The 21,859-nt window shown below is 42.9% G+C and overlaps 1 protein-coding gene and 1 long non-coding RNA gene across 5 annotated transcripts in view; one reads left to right on the top strand and one right to left on the bottom strand.

The window, feature by feature from the left end:
• LOC121105846 overlaps positions 1 to 9,369 on the top strand; it is a 37,696-nt gene extending 28,327 nt beyond the window's left edge. The window contains exons 1-4 of one of the 2 annotated variants that reach the window (XR_005838600.1): positions 4,842 to 5,882; positions 6,617 to 6,771; positions 9,042 to 9,145; positions 9,228 to 9,369. This is a non-coding gene — a long non-coding RNA (uncharacterized LOC121105846). Of the gene's footprint in view, positions 1 to 4,841; positions 5,883 to 6,616; positions 6,772 to 9,041; positions 9,146 to 9,227 lie in introns of those variants that run through there. The other variant, XR_005838599.1, reaches the window with a different exon arrangement.
• Positions 4,525 to 21,859, bottom strand: part of PEX1 (peroxisomal biogenesis factor 1) — a 48,250-nt gene continuing 30,915 nt past the window's right edge. For 2 of the 3 annotated variants that reach the window (XM_008686230.2, XM_008686231.2), the window contains 11 exons: positions 16,815 to 17,004; positions 16,454 to 16,620; positions 14,562 to 14,696; positions 11,433 to 11,497; positions 10,304 to 10,446; positions 10,119 to 10,222; positions 9,259 to 9,435; positions 7,736 to 7,966; positions 6,702 to 6,899; positions 6,323 to 6,453; positions 4,525 to 4,834 (listed from right to left, as the gene is read on the bottom strand). In XM_008686230.2, coding sequence (XP_008684452.1) covers positions 4,750 to 4,834; positions 6,323 to 6,453; positions 6,702 to 6,899; positions 7,736 to 7,966; positions 9,259 to 9,435; positions 10,119 to 10,222; positions 10,304 to 10,446; positions 11,433 to 11,497; positions 14,562 to 14,696; positions 16,454 to 16,620; positions 16,815 to 17,004 — 1,626 coding nt within the window. In that variant the 3' untranslated portion in view covers positions 4,525 to 4,749. Of the gene's footprint in view, positions 4,835 to 6,322; positions 6,454 to 6,701; positions 6,900 to 7,735; positions 7,967 to 9,258; positions 9,436 to 10,118; positions 10,223 to 10,303; positions 10,447 to 11,432; positions 11,498 to 14,561; positions 14,697 to 16,453; positions 16,621 to 16,814; positions 17,005 to 21,859 lie in introns of those variants that run through there. The other variant, XM_008686232.2, reaches the window with a different exon arrangement.

The raw sequence follows: 21,859 nt of genomic DNA, 5'->3' as shown, positions 1-21,859 counted from the left end.
AGCTTGTGTGTGAGTGTATGAGCTGGGGGAGGGGCAGAGGGAGAGGGACAAGCAGACTCCCCACCAAGAGTGGGGCTCCATCCCAGGACCCTGGGATCATGACCTGAGCCAAAGTCAGACGTTTAACCAGCTGGGCCACCCAGGTGCCCTGCCCTGTTTCTATTAAATACAGCAAAGGCCGTGTCCAACAGTTGGCTCACAAGAGTCTGAGGCACTGTGGTTGCCTTTTGCAATTTCCTCCTGACATCTGGGGCTGCTTGCACGGTAAAATGCACAGCTAAAAGAGATTGTCCCTCTGGAGAATTAGGGTCGGTATTCGTGTATTTCCTGAGGGCTTCAACCAATCTCCCTTGGAAGAGAGCTGCTGGATTTTCATCCCTCCCTTGAGTTATGTCCCTCACCTTGCATAGTTAGTGGGTTTTACTACACATTACATCATTCCTGCAATTAAAGTTATCCTGCAATTAAAGTTATTCCTGCAATTAAAATTAAAGTTATCATGATTTCTCTCATCTAGATCTTCTTGGCCCCTTTGGTAATTCCGTTGGGGGTCCCCCTCTGGGATTCTTTCTCCTCTGATGTGATATATTGCATGTCCCTGATTATGAGCTGCCACCTCATTGGCATACTGCCAGGCAGCATTCAGTATTCTAGCTTTCTCTTCTGCAGTGCAAGAATGGGACAACAACAAAATTTGTAAATTCCCCCAGGTCAAATTGAAGGTCAGAGCTAACCTAGTAAATTCTTCAGAGAATTTGGCTGGGTCCTCAGAAAACTAGCCAAACTTCTCCATACATAAGGATAAATCACTCATGGAGAATGGCATGGGACCCAAATGGTGCCTCTGTCTGCAACCTAAGTGGAAGTTGAGAGGCCTTGGGTTCAGTGGGTTGATAATGAGTGCCTCCGTGAATAACAGCAGGATTTCGGTCCTGGGGCAAAGGTTGATAAAGGTGGGGCACCTCTGAATATGAAGGAGTCGTCATTGGGTCAGAAAGGGGCTCGGGAGGACTGGTCTTTGCATTTGAAGTCTCATTAGACACAGGGACCCTCCTTCTAGGGGGCGGGCCTACAAGGAGGGGGTCATCCAATCTATCAGTTTTTTTTTTTTTTTCAATCCTGAAAAAAGAGCTGGGCACATTCTACAATTTTCCTTTCATTTTGGGTCTTGATATAGTGCCACAAAGGCCATTACATATGGTATTTCCTCCCACTTACAAAACAAATCAAGCTGTAAGACAGTGTTATAATTTAAGGACCCTTTCTTACGCCAGACTTCTTGGTCTGTTGATACCGAGGTCAGATTTCATTGCACTACAATATTTTTCTCTTTAAATTGCCCAATTTAAATTGTGCCCAATTCTCTAGGAAGCACCCTAGGGGAGAGTCCTTTGGGATGTGCACAGCCACCCCCATTTAGGACCATACTGCGTTTGTATCTGGACTTGCTAGTCCAGAATAGGGAATCTGGCAAAACAGATATTTACCAAGGCACCTGAGGGGTGCCTGGGTGGTTCAGTCGGTTAAGCGTCCAACTCTTGGTTTCGGCTCAGGTCATATCTCAGGGTTTTGAGATTGAGCCCCGCATTAGGCTCTGCACTCAGCAGAGAATCTGCTTGAGATTCTCTCTTTCCCTCCTCCTTTGCTGCTTCCCCCCCCCACAACATGTTGAATGAATCATGTATAACTCACCAACTTACCACCACCCATGTCCCCCAAGATAGTGGGGGTGTCAGAAAATACTCCTTTAACAAGTCCTTGAGAAATACATTGGTATATTGTTAGGATTGATCTTGGCTATAACAGGAATCCTACTCAGAGAAGTAAACAAGAGGTTTATTTGTCTCCAGCATAAAAAAACGTAGGCGTAGAACATCCAGGGCTGGTATGTCCCTTCAGTGATGCCATCAGGGAAGCCGGCTCCTTGTCTTCTTGCCCTGCCATCAGTCACCTATGGTTTTCACCCTCACATCTCCAAGATGGTTTCTGCATCTCCAGACGCTGTGCCCTCATTTCAGGAAGAAAGCCCATGCCAGGGACTTTTACTTACCTCTGCTCACTGTCTAGAACTGTGTCACATACCGTGCATGGCTGTAATGGACTGAGTATGACTCAGTCGTTCACTTTCCCAGGAGCAGAGGAAGGCAAGGGAGAGTGTTGGCATGGTTGTTGAAGGAGTCTGTCTGCAGACACTGACAATTGATGGGAGACGCAGTTGATAGGGAGACGTTGCAGTAGAAACGGGCTTTCTGATTTCACTGGGGATGAGTGGCTCCCAGCCTAACAGAGGCTGGTGGCTGTGGCTACCATAACCAGCGGACAGTGCATTTGTTAAAAGGATCTGATCTGCAGGGTTCTTTGGTGCCCAACTAATTGTGGGATCCTTTAAGACCAAAAGAGATGGTCAAAGATCCTACTTGATGTTTATAACTTAAAAATCTCCCTGTTAATAAACAAAGGTCTGATGTAAGTCATCACAATGTCGTCATGGCCCCTCAGCCGGTTCTCAGGTCTAGGTCCAACAAAAAGGAAGCCAGGTGTCTAGGGAAAGAGCCCTGAGATAACATCACAAGTACTTGCGATGCGTCTTGCTTCTTCCAAGTCTTCCCCAGAGGACCTGAAGCCACTCACCAGAGCATTCTCCAGGTGTCCTGAGAAGTAACCAGACATTCTGGGGATTATGAGCAACACTGGGTCTGTACTGATGTTAATTCCTGGAGACCCAGAGCTCCACCATGACCTACCCGTCAGAGTGAAGGCAATACTGCTCTACCCGGGGGGGTAGCCCTGACAACCAGTGGAGACAGAAAAATCCTTCAAGGAGGCAGATTTTTTTTGAGCAGCATGTCTCTTCTAGTTTGCCAGGAGGTAGGGATGTCTGATATAAAAGTCCATGCAGATCCATAGCGGCTGACAACCAGGTGGTTAGAGACTTACAGAGCAGACTAGAGAACTGGCCAGGAGGAGGCCTGGGAGAAGTGACGGCCAGAGTTCTCGCAATGTGCTCGAAGAGTAGGAATGGGCATGATCCTTGTGAACGTTCAGTTAAAAGTCCTCAGTGCTTTTAATCATCAGGAGCTCTAGATGAGTTTTCTACAGATGTCTATCAGCTTTCACCTCATACCCCCCCAATGCTTATTTAGTAGGCTCAAACTAAGTGGCTGTGGTGGCCAGGCTGGGGGGGTGTCTGTGTGTCATCTGTAGGACACCGAGGCTGACCCAGCATTCGTCCTGACGCCCCCTCGTCCACAGCAGTGACCAACCACGTGGGTGTGTGTGCAGCTTCCTGGAAGGTTGATTATGTGTGTCCCTCTTCTATCAGAGGAGGCGGTGATTTGTCTTCCCTGAAAGGGACACAGTCTGCTTTGTCCTTCAAATTTCTGCCAGTAGCATCTTTCCAGGACTTACTGACATGCTTTTATGTTGTTATGCTGTCCCACCAGACCCTTGCTTTCTGATCACGAAATTCACCCTGGAGAGTGAGGTGGTGGGCTTCGAGTAGAACTCACTGTAAACACTCACCACCCTGACGCAGCTGGCTTGCTAGGGTGACGGCTCTTCGTGAGGTTGCAAGAGGTACGGTCCGTCTCGTATATGCAGCGTTTCGGGGACCACGGCCTCAGCAGAAGCAAGGATCTGGGAGCTAAGGGGTGAGGGGGGCAGCACTTCTCAGTCAACACATAACTGACCCCAAGTCTTGACCTCCATCCCCTGTGATTCTGGGCTTTGCTGACGAGAGGGAAGCAAAGGAGAAACACAAGAGGAACACAGTGGTGATGCCAGTGGTTTGGGGGGCGTTACCGCGTTGGCTGAGTGAACATTCTTACAGCTACACCACACAGGATGGGAGACGTATGGATGGGACCTGGGGGTAGTACTGAATACAGTGAGAGTTCATGGAAGATTTCTGTGATAAGAGGCCACCAGTGGCTCAGATGGGAATGAAGGTTTAGACCATCCCCCCTAGTAAAGGACTCTAATCCACGGAGGTGCTGGCTGAACTCAAGGAACATGGAGTAAGTAACAGAAGACAAGTCGGAAAGGCCTGCCCCAGCCTCCCGATTAGCTGCCGCCACGGCGCCAGGTGCTGCCTGTACATTTTTCTTTGGTGTTTCATGTGTTTATATACTTCACCTTTCTCCCTTTTTCTCTTCCCTTACGCATTACTAGACCTGGTTTGTGTTGATGGTGGCTGACTTTAGGTTTAGCCATAAATTAACATCTGGGCAGTGTCGTGATGGAGCAGAGGAGGAATGGACAGCACTCACGGTCCTGGCCTGGGAGCCGCATGGCGTAGAATGGGGGGACGTGATCTCATTGATTTCAATTGTGGTGAAGTCTACACATTCTGTTGGAAGAATAACAGATCACTGGATCAGTGAATAGAACATGATATTTCCAAATGGTCAGAGTTGTTAAGCCCAAGATTTGTCAAATGCAAGGAAGATGCTGCATATGTGAGTTCTAAGCAGTGTGTTTCAGTTCAGATAAGGAAAGAAGTAGCTACACCATTTGGACAGAATTCTTTCAGTAATGATTTAATTTAGATTTGTAGGAAATAAGATACAGAATCTATTATAAATATCCCAATTCTGCCATATTAATTTCAAGTAAGCCTGATTATTACATAACCAGAGGTTTACACCAATCTGTGATTTTATAAATTGATTTGTTAAAAAGAATTTTACAGACACCATTTTTACTCTTACAACAGGAACAAACCAGCAAAAACAGAATCAGGAGCATCTTTTATGCTAGAGTTACTTTCTGTCCAGGTCGAAACATTGTTCCACTTTGATTTTTTCTCTTCTTTGGATTTTGAAAGTTTTCATACCTTAAAGAAATGACAGGTAATATTTAACACATGGAAATGCTAAAATTACAAAAGGCAGGTAATTGTTTGCAAACAGGGAAATAAATGGGGGAAAAAGAGACAAGTTAGAAAAGAAAATACACAGGGTAGTGACATTAAAAAAGCTGTTTTAATCAAAGATGCAAATTTTTAAACAAGATTTTTCTCTGAGCACATTGGCCGGGTTTGGAGAGAGGTGACTATGCCCGGTGTTAGCGAGGCTGGGGGCGAACCCGGCCTCTACGTTCACGGTGCTGTGCAGTGTGTCTGGAAGGCAAGAGGCATCCTGCGATGTAACAATTCTACCTCCGCCTTAGCCATGTGCAGACATTGAGCTCCAAGGGTGTTCACTAGCACATGGGTGTAATAGTGAAAACCCGGAAGCAACTTAAAAGTCCAAATATTGGAAATCGTGGCATAGCCATCCTATAAAATGACATTAAGAACAAAGGGACATTTAAAATGTCAACGTTCAAGATGTAGAGGGACGGCTCTACAGCACTAGGTGCTGAGTAGCTGCATGGGGGGAAAAACAAATATATGCCTTGGCAGGGGTGGAAATAAGGGGAATTTGTTCTTATTCTTTGTTTTCTGATTTTCCTACAATAAATACAAAGGACCGTGTACTTATTGGGGAGTTAGAATATGCCACCCCAAAATCCTGAGCTGAAGGGAATCAGGACCCAGCAGACTCGGGAAAAGCTTTTTACCTCCCTTAACCACGTAGGTGAACTTTCGAGTACAGGTTCCCTATTTTACCAGAGAGGACTTTTTTTTTTCCTGCAGAGCAGGGCAAACGTCTGCTCTTCTCATCTTCTGTGACCTCCTTCCTGCCCCTCGCAGTTGCAGGCCGGTGGCTACACCTTAACTGCCTGAGTTTCCTACTTTAGTGGAGCTACTGTACGTAAGAAATTTTGTGTTATTGTCTTTTTGTCGATTATTAGACCAGCCCAAGAACACAGGAGGGAAGAAGGGAAAATTCTTCTGCCCTTACAACGTACACAGACCTGCCCCCCTCGAGTACTGCCAGGTGAGACCAGACCTCCTAAAGACCAGGAAGACACATTTCTTGCATTCAACTGAGTTAAATCCTTGACCTAGAATGGTCCCCAATCTATGGTCTGAGAGACAACTGCAAGAAGCCTGTAAATCCACATCTGTGTGAACTGTGGTCCCCAAGTGAATAAATTTGAACATATTTAAAAGAAAGCAAAACAACTATATTTTTCAGAAAGGTCTGGCAAACTATTTGAGCTTTTAACAAAGCTTTTAAAATTAAATCAGTTCATTATAAATCAAATAGCAAGTAAACTAGATAACAAAAATTCATTTTTCACTACTCGAAGTTTTGGGGAGTTTAAAAGCAGAGCTATTGTTTTGAAGGGGCCTTTACATATTCAAAATAAGTAACAGTTTAAGTGAATGATCACCTGTAATCTCTCTAATTCCGATTCAGAATCTGGTACTTACAGTTCAGCAAAATTCTTCCAGTCGTCTTCACTAATGGATGGTCTTGTGTGACTGAGAGCAGCCATTAAATGCGACTGGCTGATAGCCAGACTGGTTTTGACTGGTCCTGGCTGGTGAAGGGAGTCATCCTCCTGAAGTAAAAAGCACAAAGTTAACTTGGGGCTGTAATGGGAAAAGCCGAAGCCCATTTTTCAGGAGACCACACATTCCGTTTCTCTTAAGATTACTAAAAATTATTTCAAAGCAGGATGCACACAACCATTTGATCAATGTGCCTCCGTCCCTTCTTTATAGAGCTCATTCACTGACCGAAGTACGCATCAAAAGAGGAAGAACAATTTTTACAACTGTCACGGGGGTGGGGGGAGACCAGCCATACTCCACTTTGGCTCCGGTATCTGCCCCTGATGACACTGATCTCTGCCCGCAGCTGCTCTCTCTGTTCCTGGGTGAGTTCTGGGTAAGCCTCCTGCGAGGCTGTTCGCAACACGGGAGGTCGTGAAAACGACTGCTCTCTCCCAGGAACTCCAGAAAACTCCTGCGTCATGGAGCTCGGTGCAGACAGGCCCTGTGAGCTCTGCGTGGTTAAGTGTAGTCAGGAGAGAAGGGAAGAGGGAGGAAAAGAGTGGGAGAAAAAGGATATACGTATCAAGGATCACATTAACAACCTTCATCTGGATAAGCTTACGTTCGAGTAACTGAAATAAGTTCAAATCTGTTCATTCTATAGGCTGCTGAACCACCACAGGGTAAAAACCGCCACCAGACCTTTTTAATGCTTTGTTAGTAAATCCGCCACCCCGATGCCCTCGGGGTAGGTTCCAAATGTGCCTTATTCTTTGTTTTCAGCAGAGTGAGTTAGACTATAAGGTTAAGAAACAGAAAACAAACACTAGAGCTAAAACAACAGCTTACTTCTTGGGAATAAAGTGGTTCACTTTTAGATTAAAAACCCGAATAAAGCAGATGTGCAAAAACCAAATCTGTATATACATAAAAATGTTACATGTACTAATAACAGTGAATCACTGTTAATTTTGGGAGGATAGTGTTAAATGCTATTGTAATTTAGAAAAGCAGGATATTGCCCATACGAAATCTAAATGTTTTCCTTATTGCAACAGTACATCAAATTTCTCATTACCTTCCACTGTCTTCATGATAACAGTGTAATAGAAAATGGATCTGTGACTAAAGATGTTTGAAAACCACTGACAAAGGGAGTAAACCCACAAGAAACCGAAGGGTCACCACGCTCCTCTGGCTCCCCCGCGCTGCCTCCCAGTCCTCACTCCAAGGGATCTATTTTACTGAAGAACCAACCAGAGAGCACAGGGCAGGCTGGTCAGGAGGTTCTACACCAACCCACGGCTTGAGATATCAGAACCGTACAATGGCGACCGCACAAGATACCAAATCAGAAGAGGTTCCGTTTCCGAGTTCTGATTCATAAGAGCTTCCAAAGTAGAGCCGGTACATGTTGAATTTTGATTCATCTGGAAGCATCTCGGACAGCTCTAGAGAAACAAGGGACTGCTCCAAGCCACATTCCCCATCTCCAGCTGAGTCGTCAGAGCCACTGCTGTGGTTGAGAAAAACCATCGAAGACAGACTCAGGTCACTGTCGGAGCTGGAACTTCCATCCTGGAACGCACACAAGGACAACAGGTGTAAAGATCGAAATCATCTACAACTCTGAAATAAACAACACAGTTGGCATCCTGCTAGACCAGTACCAGAGGCCTTTTTCAAAAATTTTGTTTCTGAGCAGGGGTCTTGTCCACCCTGTGTCCTCTGTGATCCCCTCAGACCAGTCCGTAGGGTGCACATGGCAAAGGTGTCGCAGCTCTCCCACGCACACAAGGCAACAGTCCTGCGAGCCAGGCACCAACTGGACACTTTCTGTGCAAACGCTGAATGAACCATTGTTACCAGGACTCTGACAAACGAGTAGGCTGCCTGTGTGACGCGTCCTCACCAGCGGCGGCCCATGAGCAGCGCCTGACACTCAGAAAAAACCTCCAGCACCCAGGAAACGTGCACTGAGCCAAACTTCAGCTCTGATTAATTTTCTAATGGTTCTGAGGCACATAATAAAATTTTAGTAAAACAATGCGTACATCATTTACCGTCTCCCCAAAACTGTTAACAAAGCTAGGATTCAAACCTCTGCATTTTATTTGTATGAATTGTCAACTACGAAATGTTTATTTATAAAACACTGGAATGATCACGTTTTCTGTTAGTGAAGAGGGTGGAGAACTTCAGTGGCCTGCCAAAAGAAATAGCAAAAACTTGATAGTATCTGACTGAGGAACGTTAGGCCCTGTAAGAATCTCCCAACAAATGTAGGGGGGAGGAGTACATAGGAAAACCCTTCCTAGAAAATATAAAGGCTATAATGTAGCAGAAGTCAAATTATCTGCTGCAAAAATTAAAATCAAGATACTATCCTGAGAGGAAAAGGCTGATTTTAGGTCTGGGGTACAGAAAGTGTAAGAAAAACCTAGAATAACCTTGTTCCATGAGGAAGAGAGTAAGTGATGAAAGAATGAGGAGGACATATCAAAAGGACACAGAAGCCCCCCCCCCCGCCCAAGCGGCTTCCAGGCCAGTGCTGGGAGAATTTGAGCTTCCAAATATCATAAAGTATAAAACAAACAAACTAAAAATATTTTTGTTTATATTATCTAATTCATAATATCCTTCCATTCACCAGCACTTTGCCAGGAGTACGGTAACGTTAAAGACAGACGCTGAACACTTCCTAATTCCAAATTCTCTGCAGAGCCAGTGTTCCAGCGATGGGCCATTTGACTACAGGTAAATTTCTGTACAGTTTTGCTAAGGCTAAGAAATAGGATTTTTTTAAGGTTGACACTGAACCGCTCTTATTCTCTTAAAGCACCACAGCACGCTGTCCTGCCTCGACCTACCTGCAGCCCCGAGGACAGCAGCCGTCCGTGTAAGGCCGCCAGCTGCGCGTTGTAAAGTAAGGCTTTGAGATCTGCCCCCGTGAAGGAGTCGGTCGCTGACGCCACGTGCTGAAGGTCCACATCATCTGCCAGAGGTAGAGAGTCACTGAGAACGTTTAAAATTTCAAGACGTGACACCTGAAGGGAGAAAAACTAATTGACTTAACAAATAAAACAAAATTAAAAATATTAAACTGTATTATGATTTTCTTACAAATTATCTCTACTCAGCACTACAAGCTGAAAAATGTACCACTAATCTACCGTCTCTCCTCTGGAGCTTTTTCCCTAACAGAAGAGACGGAGGAAAAGGAATGACAATGAATATTCTTAACCCTTCCGTGTAAGTCCTTTCTTACTCAGATGGTGCTTGGTTTCAGCAAATGAGCCGAGAAAGTGTTTCAAAAGAAAAAATGTAAGTAATAGCTACACGTGACCTATTCAGTGGTTTCTAAATCTGGGGACAAGAGGCGGGAAAACAAAGACCAGGAACAGTTAAAATCTTCCCTCTCTGTAACCTGCTTAGACACTCACTAGTCATACGCTTGCTTCTTGGAGTCTTGCCAGGATAAGGAGGGGTATGGACATGCGACACTTTAAGTTTCCTTCCTTTTTCTCCAACTGGCCAACAATGAAAGACTACAGAGTCTTCAGACTTGCAGGGAAATGGCTGGGCTTTGTATCTAATTCGGAATCTGTGACTAAGGCCTTGCCTGAAGCTGTTCTTCTAAGGACATCTGCTATTACCAGGCAGAAGTAAAGTTCACAAAGGAAGAGTGTGGCATGTGTTGGGTTTTAGACTCTAAGTATGACATTGTCACCTGATCAGGAGGAGGACAGTATACACATTTATCAAGTCGGCCAGGCCTCAGCAGGGCAGGGTCAATCAAGTCAGGGCGACTCGTAGCAGCCAATACATAAACACCTGGAGGGGGGGAAATATTCTTTACTTAAATCCTGGTGAAATTACTGTTACAATAAGATAGTCTATATTTACAGTTATTACCCTGTAAGCCTTCCACTCCGTCCAACTGAGTCAGCAACTGGTTAACCACGCGATCTGTAACTCCTGTATTATCATGGCCGCGCCGAGGAGCAATGGATTCAAATTCATCAAAGAAAAGAATGCAGGGCTTGGCCGCCTGTGCTCTGGGAAAAACAAACAATATTTCCTATTTGAATAAGGCTTCAGAGTTTGCAAAGTCATAACAGTGTAGATATCCTTAAGGAAGGCAAAGCTTATGTAATTATCCTTGTTTTCAGTAAACCGGGTCTTTGAAAGTTACTGTTGCTGTGGATGGCCCACAGAGCCGATTTTCAAAAAACATCCACGTGTGCTTAAAGAGACTGTTTTCTCCAGTTGTTGGGTACGTGTTCTACAGATGCTTAGATCGATCTTGAGTATGTTGTTTAAATCTTCTACATTTTTACTGTTTTTTTTAAACCTCAATATAACTACATACTGAGAACTATGAAAATCTATGAAGGTGGATTTATCATTTCTCCTTGCAGTTCTATCAATTTTTGCCTTAAATATTTTGAAGCTACCTTATTGAATACACACAATTTTAGAACTGTAATATCTTCCTGGTAAATCTGTCACCATGTGGTGACTGCCTTTATCTGTAATAATGCTTTCCTGGGAATGTTCTGTTGCTTAAATTGGGTGGTGGGTATACAAGAGTTCATTTCATTTAAAAAATATATGGACATTATATTCCCCTGCTTATTTTATAATGTAATTCTAGAATGACACAAAGTACTTTTTGAATTTAAAATCTTACTTTCGTTCTTAAATACTAACTTCTGTATTTTATATAAATGCCGTAATAGTTTGCATGTGGCCAACTTAAACTGGAGTAATTATGTGCTTCGTATTACTTGGAGATTCCTTGGAATAACCACTTCTGATTTTCTTTCAGCATTTCACGAATATTTCTACTGTAAATATAAAACTAATTCCCAAAATTTAATATAAAAAGTATTTAAGTGTATTTGGAGAATTCTCAAGCTTATTAATCCACATAAATTACAGATTTTAAACATCAGTTCTCCAAAAAAAGAAAAAGACCAAAAAGCACTGACTGGTAAATCATAGTGTCTGTTACTTAAAAAAATAGTCATAGGGAACCAACCTTATAAAAATATCTCGAACCGCTTGTTCACTTGCTCCAATATATTTGCTGAGTAACTCTGGCCCCTATTTGGGTAAAATAAAATTAAATTAGAATTGAGATAAAATTCTTTAAAAACAAAATATTTTTTTGTATGACTTAGACCAAATGCAGTCATGGGGGATTTTTAATATGATTAAACAACAGATGTCTCAAACACATTTTAAAAATTACGTGGCTGGAATAAATATCCTGTCACAGGTTCTACACCTTGTGTCTCCCCTGCCTAGTACCTTTGTCCCCAGACAGCTGCAGAGCTTAGCTCTCTGACCGAATGCCACATCCTCAGAAAGGCCTGGCTGCCGCCCCACCTGAGAGTATGTTCTGTAGTGAGTGTGTCTGTCTCTCTCCATCAGTAGCATGTAAGCTCCAAAAAGGCAGTTTTGTTCACTACTGAGTCCCCAGGGCCAAAAACAGTGTCTGCCGCGTAAGTATTGAACAATGTTCCATCTATCTCAAAAGTGTAATGAGATATGGATTATTTTAATCAGCATCTTCAATTCCTGAAACCAATTTATTTGGACAGAAGGTGAAGAATAGATCATCTTTTCTAAAAGTCAACTGAAAAACTTTCAAAACTATTCCTTTTGAGGACAGTCTTTCCTTAAATCGGGATCTTTTTAAAAACTGAATAGGCCCCAGGGCGCCTGAGTGGCTCAGTTAGTTGAGTGTCCAACTCTTGGTTTCAGCTCAGGTCGTGATCTCAGGATGGTGGGATTGAGCCCTGTGTCAGGGTCTGTGCTCAGCACGGAGTCTGGTTGTCCCTCACCCTCCGCCCCTCCCCCTGCTTGCACACTTGCTCTCTCAGATAAAATCTTTTTTAAGATTTTATTTGACACAGAGAGAGACAGGCAGGGGGGATGGGAGAGGAAGAAGCAGGCTCCCAGTGGAGGGATCACCCCGAGCCGAAGGCAGACGCTTAATGATTGAGCCACCCAGGCACCCCAATAAATAAAATCTTTTAAAAACAAAACTGAATAGCCCCTAACGTGATCTCCAGTGAAAAATCGTTACCTCAAAAAGACCAAATACTGATCAGAATATGTCTCCCCAGTAAAGAATTTCTAATACTCAGCTAGCTAGATATCTACTGATACACTAGGATTTAATTAGATTTCCTAGTCCATACAGAACCACAGAGAACGGAATAAGAAACAACTAAGGCAAAATATTACGAACAAGGCAACATACCGGAGTCAGTGAAGGCCCCTGTCTTTGACGCATGTCTCCTGGGATCCACCCTGACCCACCAGAATTTTCTTTTCTGAAACCTTTCTCTTGAGAATTCATCCCAAACCATGATTTGAAAGTTTACTAAAAGGGACAAGGTGTCCTCCCTAATGGAACAATCTAAAATACAACACGCATAAGCTTTAATCCGGAAGATTTTCTTTTAAACAGTGAAACTACATTTTAGTGACCAGCAAAAAAGAAGAGTATGTATAATCACAGTTATTCCAGAATCCAAAAAGAGAAGGCAGGAAAACTGAAGTTATAGTGCTTCTCCATCACTTCCAGGGTAGCTGGTAACCATATAACCAGCTCACAGAAAAAACATGTCATTAAAAAAAAAGGGTAGGTATAACCTGACTGCAAATTACTGAACTGCTTTCAGATTATAAATCACTTTTGAATAAGGCTACAATATCTACTGATTCCTTTCCCTTGAAATCTAATCACTCTTTGGTAAACTACTGTGGGGTTACTGAAAACGTACAAGATACGGGACCTAACTGTAAGGACATGCCACTGGCAGACTGAGGCACTCCCCAACATCGCCTGCTGGCGTGTCCTGTCGTCCCCGGATGCACCTTCTGAGGACACTCGGGCGCAGTGTGGCACACGCGGGTGTGAAACACAGCCACCAAGGCATGGAGCTAGCAAAACGCAACTTCTACCTCGGTGTGGCCTCCGAGCCCTAGTCTTCTAGGTTTTCTTCCCCCTTCAGGTGTAGTTTGCTCTTTTTTCTATTTATGCATGATTCTACTTGATAATGCATGAAGATTTACCTTAAGCAAAAACAGCATAAGCCTACAAGAGAGGTGGCTCATTATGCAATGTCCCACCCAGCCCAGTGTGGAGCCTAGAGAGGGGCTTGAACTCATGAGCCTGAGATCAAGACCTGAGCTGAGATCAAGAGTTGGACACTTAACTGACTGAGCCACCCAGGCACCCCCTCCCACAGAGCTTTAACTAATAGACGGATCGCTGCCACCAGCTTTCCAAATATGAGACTAACCCACAATCACGAAATATAAATGGTGTGGGCAAGGATATGGAGAAACAGGTACACTCATCACTGCTGGGGGGGTATAAAATGATGCACTGTGACAGATCGGCGGGGCCTCAAGAAGTCACACGTAGAATTATCATATGGCCCAGCAACTACACTGCTAGGTACATATTCAAGAGAAATGAAAACATGTCCACACAGAAATGTGTACACAAATGTTTACAGCAACATTATGCATAGAAGACAAAAGGTGGAAATAACCCAAATATCCACCAATGATGAATGGATAAAAACCTGACACCCACACAATGAAATAATTCAAAGAACTGAAGTACTGAGGCGCCTGGGTGGCTCGGTCGGTTAAGCATCCAACTCTTGGTTTCGGCTCAGGTCATGATCTCAGGGTCGTGAGATGGAGCCCCGCACTGGGCTCTGTGCTGAGCATGGGGTCTGCTGGAGATTCTCTCTGTCTCTCCCTCTGTCCCCCGCCCCCCCCCCGCCCCATGCCGTGCTCTCTCAAATCTAAAAAAAAAAAAAGTATCTTAAAAAAAAAACCTCAAGTACTGACAGCTGCTACCACTTGGATGGACCTTGAAAACATGTTAAGTCAAAGAAGCCAGTCACAAAAGACGACATACTGCATGGTTCCCTTTACAGGACCTGTCCAGAACAGGGAAACCCCTAGACAGAAAGCACATCAGTGGCTGGGGGGACAGGGAACAGGATGAAAAAGTTTTGAAATGAGAGAGGGGGTGGTTACATAGCACTGTGAATGCATTACATGCCACTGAATTGTACACTTTGTTATGTAAATTTACCTCCATAAAAAAAAGAGAAAAGATAAATGCAAGACATACCTTGACGCTAATGAAATTCATTCCACTCTCTCGGGCGATCACTCCAGCTAGTAAGGTTTTTCCTGTCCCGGGAGGACCATACAACAGTACTCCTGTTCTCTGTCGTATGGGCAAGTTTGCAAACAGTTCTGGGTACTGAAAAATACAAAGAACTCAAGTCTAAACAAAGGACTAAGCGCCAAAGTCAATGTACAGCAAGAAGTATTCAGAGGGGAGTAACTGCCCCCTTTACTAACTGTATAAAGTTCCTACTCAATACATGAGTTCAAAGCGACTACCACCGATTTTTTACCAACTGGACCACAGAATACATTCTTCATAAAGTGTGTATAACTGTCTCTGAACTTCTTTCCATTTTGTCCTGTTTTTAAAAAAATTATAAAATTACTACATTTAGAAAATTAAAAATCAACCTTTTAACAAGTGTACTGCCTTCCCCTTGTATGGTTCACAGGGCAAGTTATGATAGCTATGTATATTCAAATACACTCAATCAAGGAAAGAAAAATAATAGAGACGCATGTATCATGATCACAGCTCTCCCGAGAGCCTCCATGGCGAGCGGGTGACTGACTGCTTCTAAATTACCAGAGAGCAAGAAGACTTCGTGAACAGGTGAGTCAAACGTCAGGGGAATGGCAGCAATAGCCCGGTCTCTGTTAGGTATGCCTATTCAGTTGCCCCTGCTGACAAAATTCGAACCCCATCTCTCTCCCCATTCTAATCTGAAGAGGCCCCAAAGTCAGCCATTATGCAGAGCGCCTCTGCGCATCTGGATTCCAACGCCCAGACCCAGCATGAGGGGGCATGATCCTGCTGGCAAGTGCTTCCACGCCCACCTTCTCTCAGGCTTTAGCCTGCAGTCCTGGGCTGCACTCAATGGCCATGGTTTCCAGGACTTGCCATCTACTCACATGTAACTGAGGTCCTTAACTCACCCGTGTCTCGGCTCTTTGCCTGGGCTGCTGATCTCACGCAATGATCCTTACCTCGCAGGTCTGCAGTTCAAATGCACTACCGCCTAGACTGTACCTTTCGATCTTCTGACCCATCTACCTCTGCCCCCTTTATCCTACCACCTGCGTGGTTGATGCTGCCTTCTAACTCTGTCTAGGACTGAGACCCGGAGTCTGGAATGTGACTTAATCCCTCAGTTCTGTGGACCTAGATGATTCCTCCAGCTTATTCCTACCGGCTCCTGTTCAAATCCCAGCTGACAGTACATTTTGTTTTAGTACAATCTGAATGATTCACGCAAAACACCAGAATTATGCAATTCACACCAAAATATATGTACTGTAAATATCACCCCAGCTTTCTTTTTAAGTTATGTACAAGCAAGGAGTATATCAAATACTTTTAAAAAATCTGTTAGCGTATCAAAAATAGTGCTGGCACATTTGCAGCAACATGGACGGGACTGGAGATTATGCTAAGTGAAATAAGTCAAGCAGAGAAAGACAATTATGGTTTCACTCATTTGTGGAACATAAGGAATAGCAGGAAGATCGGTAGGAGAAGGAAGGGAAGAATGAAGGGGGGGTAAACAGAAGGGGGAAATGAACCACGAGAGATTATGGACTCTGGGAAACAAACTGAGGGCTTCAGAGGGGAGGGGGGTGGGGCAATGGGATAGGCTGGTGATGGGTAGTAAGGAGGGCACATATTGCATGGAGCACTGGGTGTTATACGCAAACCATGAATCATGGAACACTACATCAAAAACAAAGGATATACTGTATGGTGACTAACATATCATAAATAAAAAAAAATAGGGGTGGCATTTACTCGGTAACTCAGTAACTACTTCTTGAATCAAACTGAGATTAGGCAAGCCCACACATAAAGCCATTCAGTGGTTCTTTTGGAAGTACTTGATTTTTTTTAAGTACCTTGGCTGGTAACTGGATAGTATCCATGAGTATCTGCCGAACTTCATGTAATCCACCAATCTTATCCCAGCCCAGGTCCCTAGGTTTATGCAAGTTGACATTTCGCAGAGACGCAGGAATAAATCCTTGGAGAGCCTTTTGGAAGTCCAATGTTGTTAAAGCTAATTCTGTTTAAAAATAAACAGAATTGGTAGTCATATCTATATGAATCTTCAAAATATGCTATCATCTTAGCTGGAGATGCTGATTTCCTACTCACCTGCTTCTCTGAATACTAAAATAGAATATATGTAATTCTTACTACATTAACTTTCTCTGCAATGGGAAGATTTCAAATTTTGGATTTAATAGGAACACGTACCTTCCCTGGTGGATACGCTCTGATGAGAGAGATGAGAATGTATGGCTCGATCCACAAGCACCGTAAAATCTCTAGCCACAAACCCTTCAGTTTCTTTCGCTATACGTTTCAGGTCAAGATTAGTGAACCTGCTTATTTCACAGTCCAGTTTATTTTTTATCACATTATGCAGAATTTCACACCTTTGCTCCTAAAGAAAAAACACAAAATTCAATTTCTAATTTTACTCAAATATAAACTTTAGTACATATATTTTCAGAAAAACCAGGTTGACATAATCTACAGTGACAAAGAAATTGGCAGTCCTCTGTGGATGCAGTGGGGGAGGGATGGATTGTGAAGGGGCACTGGGAAACTTTGGGAGTGATGGAAATGCCCGCTACCCTAATTGTGGCGATGGCTTCTTGGTATATACATGTTAAATAGTATATACAGTATATAATATATACATTAAAACTGATCAAATTGTACACTTCAAATACTGAATTTGTTGTCTTCAATTATGCCTCAATAAAGTTGTAAAAAAAAACCATATTGAAAAATGACTGCTATTTCTCCAGTAAGAAGCCTTATTAGTAACATTTGGTTTCTTTTAAGAGTGGTTTTTGTTGTTGTTCCTATAAAACTTATATCTAAAAAGATATTCAGGGGCGCCTGGGTGGCTCAGGCTGTTGGACATCTGACTCTTGATCTCAGCTCAGGTTTTGATCTCAGGGTCGTGAGTTCAAGCCCTGTGTTGGGCTCAGCATGAAGCCTACTTAAAAAATAGGTAGGTTGGGGCGCCTGGGTGGCGCAGTCGTTAAGCGTCTGCCTTCGGCTCAGGGCGTGATCCCAGCGTTCTGGGATCGAGTCCCACATCAGGCTCCTCCGCTGGGAGCCTGCTTCTTCCTCTCCCACTCCCCCTGCTTGTGTTCCCTCTCTCGCTGGCTGTCTCTGTTAAATAAAATCTTAAAAAAAAAAAATTGGTAGGTATATATAAATATTCAATAACCAATACCACTACCATTCTGTTATGCTTACTACCAGGTTTAATACTTTCATTCTTTAATAGATAATTACCACGGGATACGAATATTTAGGATAAGAATTTTAATCTTAAATTTTAAAGGGCTCCTGGGTGGCTCAGTCAGTTAAAGCATCTGACTCTTGATTTTGGCTCAGGTCATGATCTCATGGTTGTGAGATCGAGTCCCACTCTGAGCTCTGTGCTTAGCACGGAGTCTGCTTAAGATTTTCTCTCCCTGGGGGCGCCTGGGTGGCACAGCGGTTAAGCGTCTGCCTTCGGCTCAGGGCGTGATCCCGGCGATCTGGGATCGAGGCCCACATCAGGATCCTCCGCTATGAGCCTGCTTCTTCCTCTCCCACTCCCCCTGCTTGTGTTCCCTCTCTCGCTGGCTGTCTCTATCTCTGTCGAATAAATAAATAAAATCTTAAAAAAAAAAAAAAAAAGATTTTCTCTCCCTCTCCCTTTGCCCACCCCCCTCCCTGGCTTCTGTGCTCTTTCTTGCTCTCAAAATAAATATATAAAATCTTTAAAAAAATTTTTTTTTTAAAGAAGAGGTTAAAATGTGCTTGTCAGTCCTGGAACATACTCCTTTGCTCACTGCCTCTAAAACCTTCATGACCATGAGTCCCCAAATGGGGACAATGGGCCATACGTGCTTGTGATATTGTGATTTATGATAAGAAATATATGTTTGTTTTTTTGTCCCTGTTTCTGGCCCAGATCTACTAAAACCCTTAAAATTAATTTCTTTCTTTCTCTTTTTTTTAAAGATTTTATTCACGTATTTGAGAGAGAGAGAGCATGAGCCGGGGGGAGGGGGAGGTGGGGAGAAGCAGGCTCCCCACTGAGCAGGGAGCCCGACAAGGGACTTGATCCCAGGATTCTGGGATCATGACCTGAGCTGAAGGCAGACACTTAACTGACTGAGCCACCCAGATGCCCCAAACCCTTAGAATTTCTTAAGTGATAAGAGTGATAAAGGCGTCCTGATAGTCACACCCTTTCCAACACACCAGAGTTTACGTTAATGAGGGGACTTCCAAAAAGCACCTAAGCTGGGGGCTGGCTGCCAGGGAACCAACCATGAACAGAAGGTTGAAACTTGCAGTACCACACTTCGATTTCCAGAAAGGGAAAAGGGGCTGAAGGTTGAGTCAACTGCAAAGGGCCAAAGATTTAATCAATCATGCCTATGGAATGAAACGTCCACAAAAACCCAAAAGGAGAGGATTCAGAGAGCCTCCAGGTTGGTGAACCAGAAAGCTTCTGTGTGCCATCTTGCTGGGCCCTAAACTTCACAAGGACAGAAGCAGCTTTGTGAGAACAGAACCTCACCCTTTGTATCTCTTCCTCTGGCTACTGATTTGTATCCTTTAATATCCTCTGTAATAAACTAGTAATCTACTGAGTGTATTAGCTTTCTTAGTTCTGTGAACTGCTCTAGCAAATTAAAGCCAAGCAGGGGGTCGTGGGAACCTCCGATTTATAGCTAGTTGGTCAGAAGCAGTAACAAGCTAGACTTGCAATTGGCATTGAAGTGGAAAGCAGCCTACAGGACTGAGCCCTTCATCTGTGGAATCTGATGCTATCTGAGTAGATAGCAGAATTAAGTCGAATTCCAGCACACCCATCTGCTGTCTGAGAATTGCTTGGCGGTGTGAAGGAAAAACCCACACATTAGAATTGAGTACTAAAATCATAGTGGATAAAGAATACTGGTGCTGGTAAAGAAACAAATGTTTAATCAAATTTTAAAAAACACCTATTTGGATAAAAAAGGATAAAAAACTGGGGCGTCTGGGTGGCACAGTCGTTAAGCATCTGCCTTCGGCTCAGGGCGTGATCCCAGGGTTCTGGGATCGAGCCCCACATTAGGCTCCTCCGCTAGGAGCCTGCTGCTTCCTCTCCCACTCCCCCTGCTTGTGTTCCCTCTCTCGCTGGCTGTCTCTGTCAAATAAATAATAAATAAAATCTTAAAAAAAAAAACCAAAACACATATGATCATTTCAATAGATGCAGAAAAAGCATCTGACAAAGTACAACATCCATTCATGATAAAAACCCTCTGCAAAGTACGTCTAACAGGGAACATACCTCAACATAATAAAGGCCATTTATGAAAAAACCCAAGTATGTCCACTCTGACCACTTTAATTCAACATAGTACTGGAGTCCTAGCCACAGCAATCAGACAACAAAAAGAAATAAAAGCTGTCCAAACTGGTAAAGAAGTAAAACTTTCACTACTTACACATGACGTGATACTATATATAGGAAACCCTAAAGACTCCAGCAAAAAACTACTAGAACTGATAAATGAATTCAACGGTCACAGGATACAAAATCGACGCACAGAAATCTGTTGCGTTCCTATACACTAACAATGAAGCAGCAGAAAGTGAAATTAAGAAAACAATCCCATTCACAATTGCACCAAAAACAATAAAATATCCATGAGTAAACCTAACCTAAGAGGTGAAACACCTGTACTCTGAAAACTATAAAATACTGATAAAAAAATTCAAGACAACACAAAGAAATGGAAAGACATTCTATGCTCACAGGCTGGAAGAATAAATATTAAGATGTCTATGCTACCCAAAGCAATCCACACATTTAATGCAATCCCTATCAAAATACCATCAGCATTTTTCACAGAACTAAAATAAATAATTCTAAAATATGTATGGAACGACAAAGGACCCTGCATAGCCAAAGCAATCTTGAAAAAGAAAAGCAAAGCTGCAGACATCACAATTCCAGATTTCAAGTTATATTACAAAGTGGTAGTAATTAAAACAGTATGGTACTGGCATAAAAACAGATACAGAGATCAACGGACTAGAACAGAAAAACCCAGAAATAAACCCAGAATTATATGGCCAATTAATCTTCAACAAAGGACGAATGAACATACATTGGGAAAAAAGATGGTCTCTTCAACAAGTGGTATAGGGAAAACTGGACAGCCTCATGCAAAAGAATGAAACTGGACCACTTTCTTTCACCATACACAAAAATAAACCCAAAATGGATTGAAGACCTAAATGTGAGACCTAAAACCATAAAAATCCTTAAAGAAAAGAAAAATCCTTAAAGAGAGCACAGGCAGTAATTTCTCTGCCATCGGTTAATATGACATTTTTCTACATGTATCTCCCAAGGCAAGGAAAATAAAAGCAAAAATAAGCTATTGGAACTACATCAAAATAAAAAGCTTCTGCAGAGTGAAGGAAACAATCAACAAAACTAAAAGGCAACCGACTGAGTGGGAGAAGACAGTTGCAAATGATACATCTGATAAAGGGTTAGTATCCAAAATATATAAAGAACTGATATAACTCAATACCCCAAAAACAATCCAATTTAAAAATGGGCAGAAGACATGAACACACATTTCTCCAAAGAAGACACACAGATGGCCAACAGACATGAAAAGATGCCCAACATCAATAATCATCAAAACTACAATGAGATATCACCTCACTCCTGTCAGAATGGCTAAAATCAAAAACACAAGAAAAAAATAAGTACTGACAAGGATGTGAAGAAAAAGGAACCCTCCTGCATTGTTGGTGGGAGTGCAAACTGGTGCAACCACTGTGGAAAACAGTGTGAGGTTCCTCAAAAAATTAAAACTAGAACTACCCTATGATCCAGTGATCACACTACTGGGTATTTACCCCCCAAAATACAAAAACACTAATTCAAAGGGGTACATGCACCCCTATGTTTATGGCGGCACTGTTTACAATAGCCAAATTATGGAAGCAGCCCAAGTGTCCAACAACAGATGAATGGATAAAGAAGATGTGCTCTCTCTATATATGTATATACATACACACTGGAACATGGTGCAGCCATAATAAAGAATGAGATCTTGCCCTCTGCAACAACATGGATACAGCTAAACAGTATAATGCTAAGCAAAATACATCAGAGAAAGGCAAAGCATCATATGATTTCACTCATATGTGGAATTTAAGAAACAAATGAGCAAAGGAAAAAAAAAAGAGACAAACCAAGAAACACTCTTAAC

Source organism: Ursus maritimus, unplaced genomic scaffold (genome assembly GCF_017311325.1).
Source record: "Ursus maritimus isolate PB19 unplaced genomic scaffold, ASM1731132v1 scaffold_3, whole genome shotgun sequence".
Classification (NCBI taxonomy): Eukaryota; Metazoa; Chordata; class Mammalia; order Carnivora; family Ursidae; genus Ursus; species Ursus maritimus.
Note: the sequence above shows the minus strand (reverse complement) of the source record. Positions and strands in the feature narration are given on the sequence as shown.